This window comes from Micromys minutus (genome assembly GCF_963924665.1).
Source record: "Micromys minutus genome assembly, chromosome: 5".
NCBI lineage: Eukaryota > Metazoa > Chordata > Mammalia > Rodentia > Muridae > Micromys > Micromys minutus.
Window position 1 is genome coordinate 44,059,978 of NC_137974.1, and position 15,540 is coordinate 44,075,517.

The window sequence follows — 15,540 nt, forward strand, 5'->3', positions numbered from 1 at the left end:
GGAACACTATATTCTTGATTCTAACTTTAAACTTTCTGTCTGTTACTACTGTAACTTCCCAAAATTATTGAAATCAAATTAACTTCCTAAAACTGCTTTAATCAAATCAGGAATTCCATAAAATCATCAATTTGTGTAAACATTATCTAAGCGTTATTTCAAGCATGCTCATTGTCATGTTGATGTGCAATAAATTTGTCCTACAGAGGAGGCTATCACCCAAGAAGTGATCCCACCAGGAGTCCCTCATTGCCTATAGCCTGGGAGAAATGTGGTATATATTATGAGAATCCAGCAGATACTCCAGGAATCTAATTTTTTAATAAAAAATTATTTTTTGACAGTTTTGTATACGTCCCCACCACACCCTTGTTCAGCCCTCATCACCTTTCCACCTTTAGCAGCATGTCCTCTTCCCTACCTGTCCTTTTCCCAGATTTATGTATTTAGTTAGGTTCTGTTGTGTGACCTATGTAATGTAACCAGAGCCATCTACAAGACCTCTGAACTAGAGTATCCACTGGCACCAAGGGGGTCACCTGTGCTTATACAACAGAAGCAATAGCTCACCACATCCCTGAATCAGCAGAAAAGAATTCAGCATGTGTCAGCTTATCTGGGCTCCTCCACTTACGTGTAAGGGTTGACAGGCTCATTCTTATGTAGAGCCAGTTGATGAATGTTCATGACTGCAGTAGCTATATGTGTGGCTTGAAAAATACATGTCCCCACAGACTCATGTGTGGAACTGCTTGGTCCTATATGTGTAGCTTGAATGATACATGTCCCCATAGACTCATGTGTGGAACTGCTTGGTCCCAGCTGGTAGTGCTGTTTGGGAGAGGGAGGTGTGTTAGAGGAAGAATGTCACTGGGAACAGTCTTTAAGACTTTAAAGCCTTATGCCTCTTCTAGTTGGCTCTATCAGTTTCATGTTTGAGGACTGTAGAGAGATCTCTTACCAGCATCATCTGGTCTATGGCCAATGAACTGAGGCAGGAAATAGAAGGTGGGACATCCAGCAGGGATAGAGAATCTAGAAAATAGAGGGTGGGAGATCCACCAGACCACTGAGGAGATGGATGTAAACCAGCAGGTAGCTCAACTCAGGAAAGAATAAAAGGAGGGTCACTCCAGGAACTATCAGAAGAAAAGACAAGGAAAGAAAACCAGCAACACAACTGAACCCAGGTGAGAATGAAAGGGAAAATAATAGCAAGTCAGAGAACAAGCCAAGCTGAAGCTTATGGCCTGACATTTATTAATAAGTAAATAGTTTTATAGTTGTTTTCATTGAAAAATGAGTGGCCAGGAGGAAAACATTTACTCTGTTTTACAGAGAATGAGGAGTGGGTTCTCAGCTTCTGCACCAGCAGCTGTGCCTACTACTAGCTGCTATACTTCCCACCACAATAGACTTCTATCTCTTTGGAACTGTAATCCAAAATAAACTTTTCCCCATAAGTCTCTTTTGGCCATGGTGTTTTATCACAGCAACAGAAAAATAATGAATACACTGAACTGTTCAGAAGATGACATGTCACACCTTCTCCCCATCCCTGGCTTTTGTATTCTTTCTGACTTCTGCTCTGTTACCTGAGCCTTGGAGAAGATAGTATAAATTGTCTTACTAAACTTTTCCTTTTCTCTTCTTCTTTTCTCCTCTTCCTCTTCTTCCTCCTTTTCCTCTTCCTCCTCTTCTTCTCCTCATCCTCCTCCTTCTTTGTGGTGGTGGTAGTGGCTATTCCCTAGACTCTCTTGCAGCTATGGTTCTGGCAGATTCTGCTAGATTATGCTGAATGGACAGATACATTTTCAAGGGGCCTAGAACTTGAAGGGGAAAATGCGCTGATGTTTTGCTAGTTTTTGTTAATAAGTACAACCACTGAGACACAAGGTTTTACAGAAAATCTTATGGTTCATTTGCTTAGCTTTCTGGGCTCAGAAATTCAACTGGTATGTATCATGGTAGTGGCAGCTTCTTGCTTTCTTACTTTGGAATCATAGAAAGGTAGTAGTTCTCTTTCTGTAAAGTTCTTAGTTTTGTTCTATGTGTTATTCCTGGGAGACAGCTCTTTAACCTCTTTGAAGCAGAGTCCCTCTTTGGAGGGACTGGTCCACTGACAGTATCTTGAGTAGACTAGACATAAAGACCAAGCATACCAGATAGATCTAGCTGTTGGGCTTGAGACCTACCTGACACCAAGGCCCAGAAGCTTAGTTTTTGGGTATAGCTTAAAGTCTCTGGTGCTATGGCGGCCTTCCCAAGTTCTAGGTCTGTTGGGGTGGGCTTGGTTTTGGGATCCAGGGCAAAGCTGTGCTTACTTCTCTTTTTTATTTATTAATCATATTATTTGTTTACATTTCACATGTTATGCCCTTACTGGTGTTCCCATCACCACATGCCTCTAAGGGGGTTGTGCTTACTTCTTAGTATACCAAGTAACAAATTTATTAAGGTTATGTTGTAAGCAGTTGGAGGAGGCAGCAGGCTATAGACACCCATCCTTCCTATCGTCTTCTATGCATTTGTTTATATTTATTTTCTGCAACAGTTGTGTGTTAGTATCTCACTATTGTGCATGGATAGTAGCTAAAACCCTATGGAATAGATACATCCCAAAAAGCCATTTTTCTGTTTTCCTGCACACAACCAGATCAAATAGTTTTAATTACTGTTTTGATAATCTGATATGTAACACTAAACAAGTACTTACATATAAAGCTTTAAAAGTGGTTTGGATCACTCACCCGATTATTTCATAAATATCTTCTGATTTTCCTTCACGTAATTTTAGTATCCATGCACCTGGGTTTGCTTTTAATTGAAAATATCCCTTTGAAGATGAAAGGGGAAAACTATTTATATGAATGTAAATATCTAATTATTCATTAAAGATTATAAATGAATTAGCCAAGAAAATATTTGTTAAGAATGGAAAAAGAAAATTCTACAAATGAATTCCAAGGAAGAAGATTTTACAAAAAGCTATAAAAACATATTCTAGAAGTATGAGTTTTTCATGATTTGAGACAGGATTTCATCATGTCTGACTCAATTCTTCCAATTTTTAAAAGACACTGTCTTATTTAAAGACTAAGGACTGAAGAGATGTCCAGTAGGCAGTAACAGTTGCTGCAGACTGCAGTGTGAGTCCCAGCACTGAGATCCACTCTAGGGCTTTGATGCCATCTTCTCTCTAGGCACCTGCGTGTACATGGCAGACATGTATATAGGCACATCACAGAAATGAAAGTAAAATAAATCTTAAGAGTAGAGGAGTTTATCTTCATTAACAGGAAAACTTAAGGAGTTCCCCCAAAGTTAACAGCATGAGTTCGATATTCAGAAAACTTACAAGATTGGCCATCACTACTGTGTCAACTATAGCAGGTCTGCTTCTTGTGCCCAGCGTGAACTGCAGACCCTGTGGGGGCTGTTCTGAGGTCATGTCGAAGCAATGTCCTTCAAGTAGCAGGTACTCTAGTTCATACTCTGCTGTGACGCTTCTCTCAGCCTGGGGATTATGAACCATAATCATATACATTTTGTAATAAACAAAAGAGAAAATTCTTAAATAAAATAATGTTCTTTGCTTTATAACTTTAAGTCTTTATTTAACACATGGGTGAACTGATCTAACCACTGATTTTTTTCAAGACAAAATTTCATGCCTAATTTTTTTTTCCACACCAGGTCTTTCTTTCCTAATTTTATGATGTATGCACCAATAACAGCAAGTAAATACACAGTGAGCCTGGAGAGGTGACTCATAACTAGCAGCATTCAAAGCTCTCTTCAACACACACATATGTGGGACAGTTACAAACAATAGCTTCAGTTTACAATGTTTCTATAGCATTCGTTTCAAGCTGGGAAAGTAACCCGATTTATTGCCTACTGGCTTTCTTGTAATTAAAAAATAATGTTCATTATTTAATTACAAGTAAATGTCATGTATTTTAAAAATGAGCTTTTCCATAGCAGAACAAAGCAGAAAGAAGAGAAAGTACCTACAGACCAAACATTCATTTAAACATGAACACATTTGAATTTTTTGAGTTTATCCAAGCAAATATGCATAGCTTATGTTTTTATTAAACATGGTTCTCTCTGAATCAATGTCTTCAGGAATGTTTTGAGACTGGGTCTCACTGAATAGGCTATGAATCTCTCTCTCTCTCTCTCTCTCTCTCTCTCTCTCTCACTCTCTCTCACACACACACACACACACACACACATTCACACACACACACACACACACACACACACACACACACACACACACACACATCTCACATGCACACACACCACACACACCACACACAATGAATAGGCTATGGTTCTTTCTCACTGAATGGGCTATGGTACTCTACTGGCTTTAAACTCATTGTGTGACTCCTAGGCAGCTGGGACAGTTTGGTAGATACCATTGTGTATGCCATTCATAATGTATTTTTTTAAGGTTTGCACATTTCAACACCTTGTAAATTTTCTTCTTTGCAAATATTATATTTTAGAGGCAAACCCTTTTCTCTCCCTCACATGTATAGCATAATCGAATATGAACATAAACAAAATGGTATATGATTTTTACAATTTGAAAATTTTGCTAGGCAAAACAGAGTAGATGATATTAATGTTTGGAATATTTCACAAAAGGAAGGTTTCAATGCTACTGTAATGTGATAAGAAGTATTTTCAGTAATCTTTGGAAACATTCCATATTGTATAGTTATTTTTCTTTGGTACAACTATCTCAGAAGTGACTAGAATGCTATGTGATATGGCAGACTCTAATAAAATCCTCTGCACCAACCATTTGCAAGAATCATACTTGTATTGGTAAGGATAAGCATGTTATGGTGAAAGGATAGAAAAAGACCTTTCAAGCAAATAAAATATTCAGAAACACACACACACTCCAAAGAATTAAAGAAGACCACTTCATGATGATTGGGGAACAACACATCACAAGAATACTGCAGTTCTTAAAATGTATGAGCTGAGCCTTTGTGTGCCCAATTGAATGAACAAACAGTAAGACTTGACACAGACTGACCTCCACACAGTGCTGATGATTGTGGTATCACATTCGGACAACAGACAAGTCATCCAGGTGAAAGATGGGCAAGCATCAGCATGGAACAAAGCATTATCAGATAGTCCACAGACACTATAGGACATTCTACTCAGAAACATTCTGTTCAGAAGCCCATAAAGTATTCTGAGGCATATCACATTTAGAACATAAAGTCTCAACAAATAAAAGCAAATTGACATAATTTCCTGTGTTCAACCTGATAATAATGCAGTAAAACTACAAATCAACAGGATGAAAACTGAAGAAAATACATAGACCCATGGGGACCAAGAAGCATACTGCTGAATGGTTGGTGGTCACCAAAGAAATCATGAGAGAAATTAAAACTTTTACAACAGAATGAAAAGGAACTTAGGTGATACAGTAAAAGCAGTTTAATGAGGGAAAAAAGCTCATAACAATACATGCCTTTATTTTAAAAAATATTAAGTAAATTAATGAGGAATTATAAGCCTTAGAAGGCTTAGAAAAACAAAAAAAAAAAAAAAACAATAGACAACCCTAATCAGTAGGTAGGAAGAAAAAAGATAAGTTAGAAATGAATGAATTTGAGATGGAAAGTATAAATTGATATCAAGACAATACATGATTGGACAGCAGGGTGGGCAGGAACAAAGTTTTGGGAAAGCAGAAAAGGAGAAAGCAAGAAATTCATAATGGAGGAGGCAAAGAAAAATGGTTCATATCAAAGTGAATCAGATCGGTTGTATCTTAAGTGGGTGGTTTATATATTTATTAAGTGGCAGTGAATGTACTGTTAAGGTGTATTGTAGATTGAGAATTTAACATATAAATCTGTTTGATAAGTTACTGATTGTTGAGTCAAGATTTTACCAGGCTGTGGAGGACAGTGTGCAAAAGTAATGGCTGAGGTGACAGTTCCAGCTCTGTTGCCTGAGAGAGGTGAGGGGGTATGGGGCCTTGGAATGAGATGCATTGAGATGTGTGAAAGGCTTGGCAACAACACACCAAGAAAAGCGAGTGAAAACAACACACTGGGGCAGTTGTAGACCACCCAGGACAGAAGCAGCCAGGGCGAAATGGACTGTGCCTGGGTCAAAGATGCCCGGGTCTTTGAGTACCTAGACGATGCTGGCACTAGTGTGAGATAGAAGGTTACCGAGTTTTACTTTTTCTGCAACAAAAGAACAAGAGATGAAATGACACAGCTCCTTCTTGAGAAGGACATACTCATAAACACCCATAATGTGAATCTGAGAGAATAAGATAAGCAAGCACATCCATCTCACTAGTACGCAGAGTTGCCATCATCTTTAATAAATGGTAAAATTAAGTATATATCAAAGAATTGTTTAAAAATAGTTATTATGTATAGTAGTAAATGCTGGATTTGTATACCTCTTTTATAGTACATGGTTCCAGACTCATACAGAATTTCCGTAGGTGGGAATGGGTTATAGTGGAAAAGTTTAAGAAATCCTGGCCATGAGAACCCAGAATTAGCCTAACATGGCTTTGGCTACCTGCTTTTGACAAAGATAGCCAAACATCTACTACAGAAAAGGCAGCAGCATCTTCAACAAATGCTAAAAAGAGAATCCGGTCTCCTTGTTCAGAAGTTAGAACTAGAGGTCTAGATCTCACTCTGCATAAAAACAAGTTAAAAAGGATCAATGTCCTTTCTATAAGTGCCAATACTCTGATATGGATGTACAGGTATGGAGAGAAGCTATCAGCAAAACAGGCTCTAGATAAAGACCCCATAGTTGAGGAATTCACCTCCAGATCTGACAAATGGGATTAAATAATGTTTGAAAAGCTGGCCAGCAAAGGAAGCAACTGAGCAACAGACAAATCTTTGCTAAGTCCAGTTTAGAGAGGATTAAGGTCTAGAATAAGAATAGGACAAAACCCTGAATACTGAAACACAAAACAACCACTTCAGTAAATGAGCTGATGAAATAAGTATGCAGTACTTGAGCAATCAGTACACATGTCCAGTAAACATAAAAGATGGTCAGCATTCTAGCCATTGGAAAGTGCACAGAAAACCATGATTTTCTGTCTCACCCCAGTCAAATGCTTTTTCTTTTTTAACTAAAAGCCGAGGAGTGTGGGTGAAAAGATGGGAGCTATATTTAGGCCCCTCAGTGGAGATTCAGCCATGGAGTTGGCCTAAAAACCAGGAGGAAAGCCTTCAAAATGCTAGAAACAGAATGCCCATGTGACCCAGCCTCTGAGCACGGTCCTGAAAGACTGAAGACAACACTGTATTTACTGCAGTGCTCAAAACAGACACTAACTGTGCATTCCACAGAGGACACCATAGGGAGACCTATGAACAGGAAGAATGCTATGTCATTAGAACGTAAAAGGACGGCATCTGAAGTCCTCATGTTAAGTGCAATAAACCAGGCTCCCAAAGACCAATGTTTTCTCTCATTTGTGGTTTCTACATTTCTATAAGTACATAAAACTATTCTATACACACTATATGTACATACACACATGGCTTGAGAGTGGAAGTAAGACTGGAGAAAGGAAAGACATAGAGAACATGGGGAGAAAAAGGAGTTTCTGAGAGGAACTCATGGTTAGAGCACATGAAAGTCTTGAATGGACATGTCCTTATGTGAGTCTCACCATGGGCAATGAATAGATGCCAATAAAAGTTTTCAAATTCTCTTCTCCATTCTCTCCATGGACAGTGAGTGCAGGTGAGAAGTCTCCATATTTACATTCCAGAAGTTTCACTGAAGTGTTGGAAGCAGGTGTGCCTGGCCAATAGTCCACCAAAGCTTGTCCCTGCTTTCTGTCTTTTGTGTTCAGACTGACTTCCCTAGCCAGGAGCCATGGCCTTCAAATGTGCTTGGAATGAGACTCCAAGAAGTTAAACTTGCCAAGCAAAGTAGGTACTTAACACTGCCAATCAAACTTGTCCCTTCCATCTCCAGCCAATCCAGACTGTTCATCTCAAGACTTCCTGAGATAGTGACGGATAGCAATAAAGATGGCGAGAGCATTTGTGAACCTAGGAATGGGGAGAGTTTTGAAGTGAAGCAAATATAAAATCAAGGACTGAGACCAGGAGCTGAAATGCTGATGTCCATGTGTGACTCTGACAGGCAAGGGCTCTCCTACTCTTCTCTCATTACTGCCCACGGAAACTTACATCTTTTAGGTTAATATTGTCGAGGTCACAGTTGCTGTGCACTATTTCAACCAACCATCCTTCTGGGGTGATCATGTTGAGAGTCAGAAGATGTGATTCTGGGATGTTCAGGAACTTTGCCACTGGTCCATGAGAAGGACTATTGTTAGCCCCTGTTATCAGTTCTGGTTCCAGAACAAAACGGTAAAAGCTGTTAATAAAACACAAAAAATATTGTGACTAAAATTAAAATAATTTATTTTTCCTCAAATATTTTAAAATTGCCAAATGGCTTAATAAACACAACAATGAAATCTTAAAAGTTACACACACACTGTATGCCACAAGAACTAAGAGGTTATTTTATATGATTATATATTTTATTCTTAATTAAAACTCCCTTCAGACCTATGTGAGTTAGAGTCTCTGTTCATTTCTTTAGCCCTTCACATTTGTTCACGGTCCACATTGTAGCTACTTTGTGAGCACCTACAAAGAGGAAAAGTGAGACCCAGAAAATGAGTCAGATTCAAGTGGAAAGTCGAACTACAGGCAAGCAGACAGGATGGAGTTAAATGCACCTGCTCAGCAGGCCATGAGACTAACTGCACTCTGTGCTTTAGCTGCCTCAGGCTTCCGTGCACTGGAGAGCAGTAGGACCTGTTTCAATTCTCTGCTGTATTTTCACAATCGTGTTAAGCTCAAACTCATACTGTGAGTCTATGTTTTCACTATTCAAGAGTAAAGCTGTGTAAGCCCTGCTGCAGCTCTCAAGGCTCAGGGAATGAAGGGAGGCTCCGAAGCACATGACTTTATGGTGCGGTGTGACTAAGGGCTACAGTGCCCTTTAGTGGTTGGCTGAAAAGTACCCCAGTTACCTGCCACTAAGGGCATCTCTAGTGCACTTCATCTGAGACACTGGCAAGAGTCACAGAGAGAAAGCCAGGAAGGTATAAGCAAGCCTGCTTAACTTAAACTGTCAAAGTTATTTAGTTAATTTGGCCACATTTGACTAGGCCCAACCCTTACTCCAGGAGAGTTTATACAGCGTGGTGATGAGACCCACTGGTGGTGAAGGCATGAAAAAATCTATATTCAAAGCAAAGCAAAGAAGGTACAGACATGAGCACTCAGCATGCCAAAAAGTATAGATGCTAAGGAAGAGATTTATTTCTAGGAATGTTGAAAATAGAACATTCTTTTGGATTTAGTAAAAAACAATTTAGTGACAAAGAAAAATATTAAAGGCAAATGTAAAACATCAGTGAAGGAATGCAGCTGTAGCCCAGTGCTATGGATGTCACAACTGTTCTAGTGGTGTGGCTCGGCCTCAGCACACACCTGAGTCCCTCTGGCTGGAACACACACACCCTCAGCACACACCTGGGTCCCTCTGGCTGGAACACACACACCCTCAGCACACACCTGGGTCCCTCTGGCTGGAACACACACACACACCCTCAGCACACACCTGGGTCCCTCTGGCTGGAACACACACACACACCCTCAGCACACACCTGGGTCCCTCTGGCTGGAACACACACACACACCCTTATCACATACCTTTAATCCCAAACAATGGATGTAAAGTTAGTCTGTAGAATGAAGCATCCATGTTTGAAAGTCTGACTCTCATGAGAAGAGAGAGGAGAGGGGAGACGGACAGTACAGGAGGAGAGAGCACAGAGCAGGAACACAGTGGCTCCGTGGAGGGCAGGCCAGCAGAGTTGAGAGGGAGGAGGAGGCAGTGTCACTGTGTCACTGGGAGAGTTCACAGAGACACAGAAGACAGAGCCTGGCCCAGGGGAAGACAGAACCAGCAGGGGGTGAGAAGGAGGCAGGAGATTAGGAAAGCCTGGCAGAGTCAGTTTGAGGCCAAGGAGAGCAGTTCAGAGGCTGCAAGAAAAGCCAGATTGAATAAATCAGCTGGGAGAGGAGTCAGAACAAATGAATTAAATCAATTAGTCAGTGATCAGAAAGAACCAGGAAGGGGTGAACTTATAGTACTAAGTGTCAGAGGCAAAAATATCTAGGTCTAGATTAGATTGTATGCAGTATCCGAGGAAGCCAGAACAGGATGCTAATCCCCTGGAACTGCACTACAGAGGGCTTTTAGCTGTCATGTAGGTGCCGGGAACAGAACTCCAGTATTCTGCAAGAGTAGCAACTGCTTTTAGATGCTAAGCCATCTCTTCAGCCCCTAAGACTGAATAACCTTAAAAGTTTTCAAACATTTATTTATATTTCGTGTATGAGCATGTGTGTTTGTGCATGCACCTAACAGTGCACATGTGGAAATCAGGGGACACTTTGTGGGATTCACTTTTCTAGTCACATGGGTCTTGAGGGTCAAGGGTGGTCATAGGGCTTGGTGGCAAGTGTCTTTGCTTGCTGAGGTACTGCCCCAGTTTTCCTCTCCCCACATTGAATAGCTTTAAAGACAGACAATGAAGCTAAAGAACGATAAAAAAGTAAGAAGGTTAAAGACAAGAAACATTTGATAAAGCAGGGATGGAGAGCAAAGAAGGAAGTATAGGATTAAAACAGAGAAGAAGCATTTGTGCAAAAACTCAGGAGAAATATGGTTTCCTTCCCACACAACATAAAAAGATTCATAAAGTCAGGAGACAGGATGGAGCTGAGGAGGTTCTTAAGACTCTGCTTAGCTCTGAGGAAAACGAGACAATCACTGCAGGGAGGACTCCTAACAAACCTGTGAACTCCGGCTGACGACGTGTGCACAGGAGGCTATGCTGAGCCAGCAACTGGTGTGTGACCTACTGATTATGCTCAACAGCTGCTAGCACTTCAGTGCTCCTCCCTAGTAGTCCGTATTAATGATATTTTAAACATTTTTATTTTAATTGTACGTACACACACACACACACACACACACTCACACTCATTCAAGCAGGCCTATGCACATGAGTTTAGGACCCACAGAGGTCAGAAGAGAACATCAGATTCCCTGGAGCTAGATTATTAGGGAATTGTTAAGTGGTTGAAAATGGTTGCTGGGACTTGAACTCAGATTCTCTGTAAGAGCAGCAAGTTCTCTGAACCACTGAGATATATCTCCAGCCCTCAATGTTTTTGTTCTTCTGTTAAATGCATTCTAAGCTTATAGAGGTATTGTGAAGGGAATATCAACTTTTGTAAATAAAATTCTGGATCCATGGACAAAGCTTTCAATCAGTGACCAGCATTTAATAACTTTGATCAGATTTAGAAAGATATATGATGATTTTGAAATACAGAGGAGAAACAAACAACCTTAAAAGTAAATGAGCTATAAAACAGGTGTCAGTCAAGGGGCCAATAGAGTTCAAAAATTCCCATTTTAATTTCCTACATTTTCCATTTTTTTTTTGCCTTCCAATCATCAAAAACTTCTTGTTTAAAATGATGATTCAAGGTAAGATATATAGTATATAAAATACAACATACTTGAAACACTCCAGAGATTAGCTCAATTATACCTTTTCTGATGGGTGAGCATGCATGTTTAGAGTTCGATAACTGTAACCAAGAGAGACACATCTATCAATAAGCCTTACGAAGCTTTTCTAGTCCAACAGGGCACACTGTCTTTCTGCCCCAAGGCCAAGAGGACATGGAACATTTCTATTAGTAGAAATGATTGCAATGACAGCAATTCTAAGCTGAAAAACAGACTGTGTGTTTCTGTTAAGTATCGTGTCACTCGAAGCCACAGCCTTCACATGTGTCACTGACAGAAACTCTAAAGTCCTTTTCTCTTCGCACTCCCAAACAGTGAGTGATGACACATGCACAAGGACGTGCTGAAATGCCGGCCTGGGAAAGCTGCAGACAGTACAGTTAACCCGCACGCCTCTCAGTGAACACTCCTAGATCACTTTTCTAAAAATGCCTGTAAACAAAATTTCACAGTTTCTGCAGTACACTAGGCTGCACTCCTGAGCTGGGTTAGTTTAGTGTGCAGCGTTACATGACGTCACAGAGATGGTCTGCAGCAGATCCTTTCCCTCCGTTCATCTGCAAGTGCTTCAGCCTACTCACCTGTCTAAGGGGGCTTCTGAAAGCTTGCCCCTGCAGTTCATGAACAGCGTCATCCTCACGTTTACAATCTTCCCAAGCACCTATTGAAAACACCCATATTGATTTTTAAACCACACAACAGCTATTGAGCATATATTATACACTGTGCATTGCATTAGCAATTTACATTCATTTCACAATTAACCCCCAATACCCTCCCTGCCCGAGGCCAGGGGAAGTTACAGAAGAGGTTGACACTCAAGTAATTGCAAGCTGCTAGACTCTTGCTTAAGATAACTTCCTTTCAGAGTTTCTGAATTTCCTTAGCATTGAAGGAAAAGTAATATACTTACTAGAACCTTGGTTTGCAAACACAGTGGTGTCCTCACAACACTGCCTAGCACACTCTCAGCTTTTTAGAATTTCATTCTGTGTCATAAGAGATGGAGAAAGTTCTAGGCTATACACAGATGACATAGTCTTTTGTCATAATTATCATGAAATCAGTAAGAAGAGGGAGAAAATGAATTTTGTTCTCCCTCATCTCTACACAGGAAACAAAGCACAGATGAATCAAAAGCGATTGTAAAAATATGGATCAAGGCAGAAATAGAAATGTACATAAAACACCTAGAGCTCGGAGTTAGTGGGGACTATAACGGACAGAGTGTACACTTAAGAGCTCTTAATTCCCAGGTCACTCATCCTTGCTGCCAATGGAGACCAGGGGATGACTTGTTTCCCCTGCACTGTTGGATCAGCATTGTACAGCTGAGTCAGTCACTGTGTGGCAAGTGAGGCCAGAAACTACAACCAATATAAAAGATATTGTTCTATATACAATTTATAAAGTAAAAATAAAATTGTTCAGAAACAAATCATATTATTTTTATCAAAGAAATAAAGTGATGTGCAATTCCTCTCTCTTATCTCTATAATTTTACATTTATTATTTATAAGTTCTATCTTGACATAGGTCTTAAACATAAATAACAGTTTCTTCTGGATAATGGCTCTTCAGGGGATGAGAAAAGTTGTACACTAAAAATCAAGGATAATTTGAGTTCTATTAAGTTCTTCAAGAAACTTCACACAAGTGTTTACAAATGTTCGCAAATATCGGTGAAGCAGTCATGGGGTTAACTTTGTGCTGTCTATATTCTGAAGCCTAACCACACCAAAGTCTAAGATCATCAGCTACATTAATAAATGCACCCATAGAGAGTTTTACAATAAATTTCCCCAAAACAGTCTACTGTCTGAGAAAGCTACAACATGGAGTTCTGATGGAATATACAACAATTATCACTTTACTTGATAATAAACATTATCCATTAGAGTTACTTCCTGCACTCTGGCCTGTTTCCCAGAGGGAAGCGAACTGTCAGAGGGGTTTCCAGTTCTATTTGATATTATAATTGTCTTCTCCTTCCCTTTCCTCTCTCTAGTTTTCCCGTGTATGGCCCTCCACACACCTCACTCTCTTTCAAGTTCATGGCCTCATTTCCTTTAAGTTTTATTTTACACAGAAAACACACACAGACACATGACTGGAACCTGTTCAGTCCAAGCATCACTTGCATGTATGTGCTTCCGGGCTGACCATTGCCACTGGATAACAAATTGGTCTGCTCTTCCCATTTCTCCTGCTCTCAGCATTCTTTAGTTGCCTACAGTTGAGAACATTTGTTGAACGTCCATCTTCCTACCTTCCTTCCTTCTTATTTTCCTTTGCTCCCTGCCTCCCTCCCTCCCTTCCTCCATAAGCTTCTCTTCATCCTTTTGTCTCAGACAGACTAAGACTATGCAGTCAAGTGTGGCCATAAACTTAGAGTCTTTGAGTGTTGGGACTACAGACTTAAGTCAAAGCACTAGACTTCCCCTACATTTTCATCTGAAAGGCTGTTGGGCATGGTTTCCAGCTACTATTTCCAGTCACCTGTGGAGCTTCGGTGGTGCAAGTGGCCCTGTTCTTCCCTTTATGCTAACAGTTATACACAGATGACCTCTGAACTGTGACAGTGATCTTAGGTCACTAGACAGCTTATGCTTGATGACACAGAGTCTTAGTTAGGGTTTCACTGCTGTGGAAAGACACCATGACCAAGACAACTCTTGTGAAGAACATTTAATTGGGGTTGGCTTACAGGTTCAGAGGTTCAGTCTCTATTATCATAAAGACAGGAGCATAGCAGCATCTAGGCAGGCATGGCTCTGAAGGAGCCGAGAGTTCTACATTTTGTTCCAAAAGCAAATAGGGAAAGACTGGCTCTCAGGTGGTTAGGAGGAGGGTCTCACTGCCTACCTCCACAGTGACACACTACTCCAACAAGGGTACACTTCCTAATTGTGTCACTCCCTGGGCCAAGCATTTTCAAACCACCACACACAGTAACTTCATCTTGTTAAAGACCCTTACTACAAAGCTGAATCTCTGGATATAATACAATCTCTGTGTTCCTCCTTCTCTGGGCTTTGCCTGCTTGGTCAGCATTACTTACTGCACTTCAAGCTTCACCTAAACAAAAGTGAACATCAGCTTGTCTGAAGGACATCATTCACCACCAGGGGAGACATTCCTTTGATTTTCTCAGGCTGCCATAACAAGACACCACTGACTGAGTGGCTTCAACTCAAGAAGTCTCTCTCGGAGGTCGGAAGGCCAGCAGGTCCAAGATTAGGTCTATTTATCTGGCTTCTGCAAGAGCTCTCTTCTGGGTTTCTTGGTGAGAAGGCAGCTGCTGTGTTATTATGCTTACAGGGCCTCCCTGCATGCTCAGGGATGGAGGGATAAAAAGAGTGGAAGGCTATGGAATTCTCTCCTTACCCAGCATATGATATTAGTGGGGTTCCTTCTGTATGGACTCATTTAGCTTTACCTTCTTAGGCCCTATTTCCACAGTCATTCAGAAGGGAGAGCTTGGAATTGATCAAAGAACACTTCATGTGCCACAACATAAACTTTGTAGGGAACAGCAACTCAGTCACAGCAACACTCAGTCTAGTACTGTTGCAACACCTGTGCATGGCTCTACTATTATAACTGAAACACATATATTTCATACACATATGTGCGAGTCTAAAGTTCCAGATGATGTGCAGAACCAAGAAGAGCACCAATACTTGATTACACTTAAAATTAAAAACACATGGGAATTTAAGTTTTGAACCAAAGGTTTAGTCCAATTAATATTATCTTACATCCAGTAACTGTGCCATCTTCTGAGCTTCTCTTGTTAAAGGATCGACAATAGCAATGACATCAAAAAACGTATCATTCTCTGGAGGATTTATCTTTATAACA

At 40.4% G+C, this 15,540-nt stretch overlaps 1 protein-coding gene across 3 annotated transcripts in view; it reads right to left on the reverse strand.

Annotated features, from left to right (window-relative positions):
* Positions 1 to 15,540, reverse strand: part of UGGT2 (UDP-glucose glycoprotein glucosyltransferase 2) — a 117,638-nt gene that overhangs the window by 28,091 nt on the left and 74,007 nt on the right. For all 3 annotated transcript variants that reach the window (XR_013975036.1, XM_080916903.1, XM_080916902.1), the window contains 5 exons: positions 15,438 to 15,540; positions 12,258 to 12,337; positions 8,238 to 8,427; positions 3,359 to 3,517; positions 2,751 to 2,836 (listed from right to left, as the gene is read on the reverse strand). Coding sequence is in view for 2 of the 3 variants with exons in the window: in XM_080916903.1 (XP_080773029.1) it covers positions 2,751 to 2,836; positions 3,359 to 3,517; positions 8,238 to 8,427; positions 12,258 to 12,337; positions 15,438 to 15,540 (618 nt within the window). In the remaining variant the exon portion in view is untranslated. The remainder of the gene's footprint in view (positions 1 to 2,750; positions 2,837 to 3,358; positions 3,518 to 8,237; positions 8,428 to 12,257; positions 12,338 to 15,437) is intronic.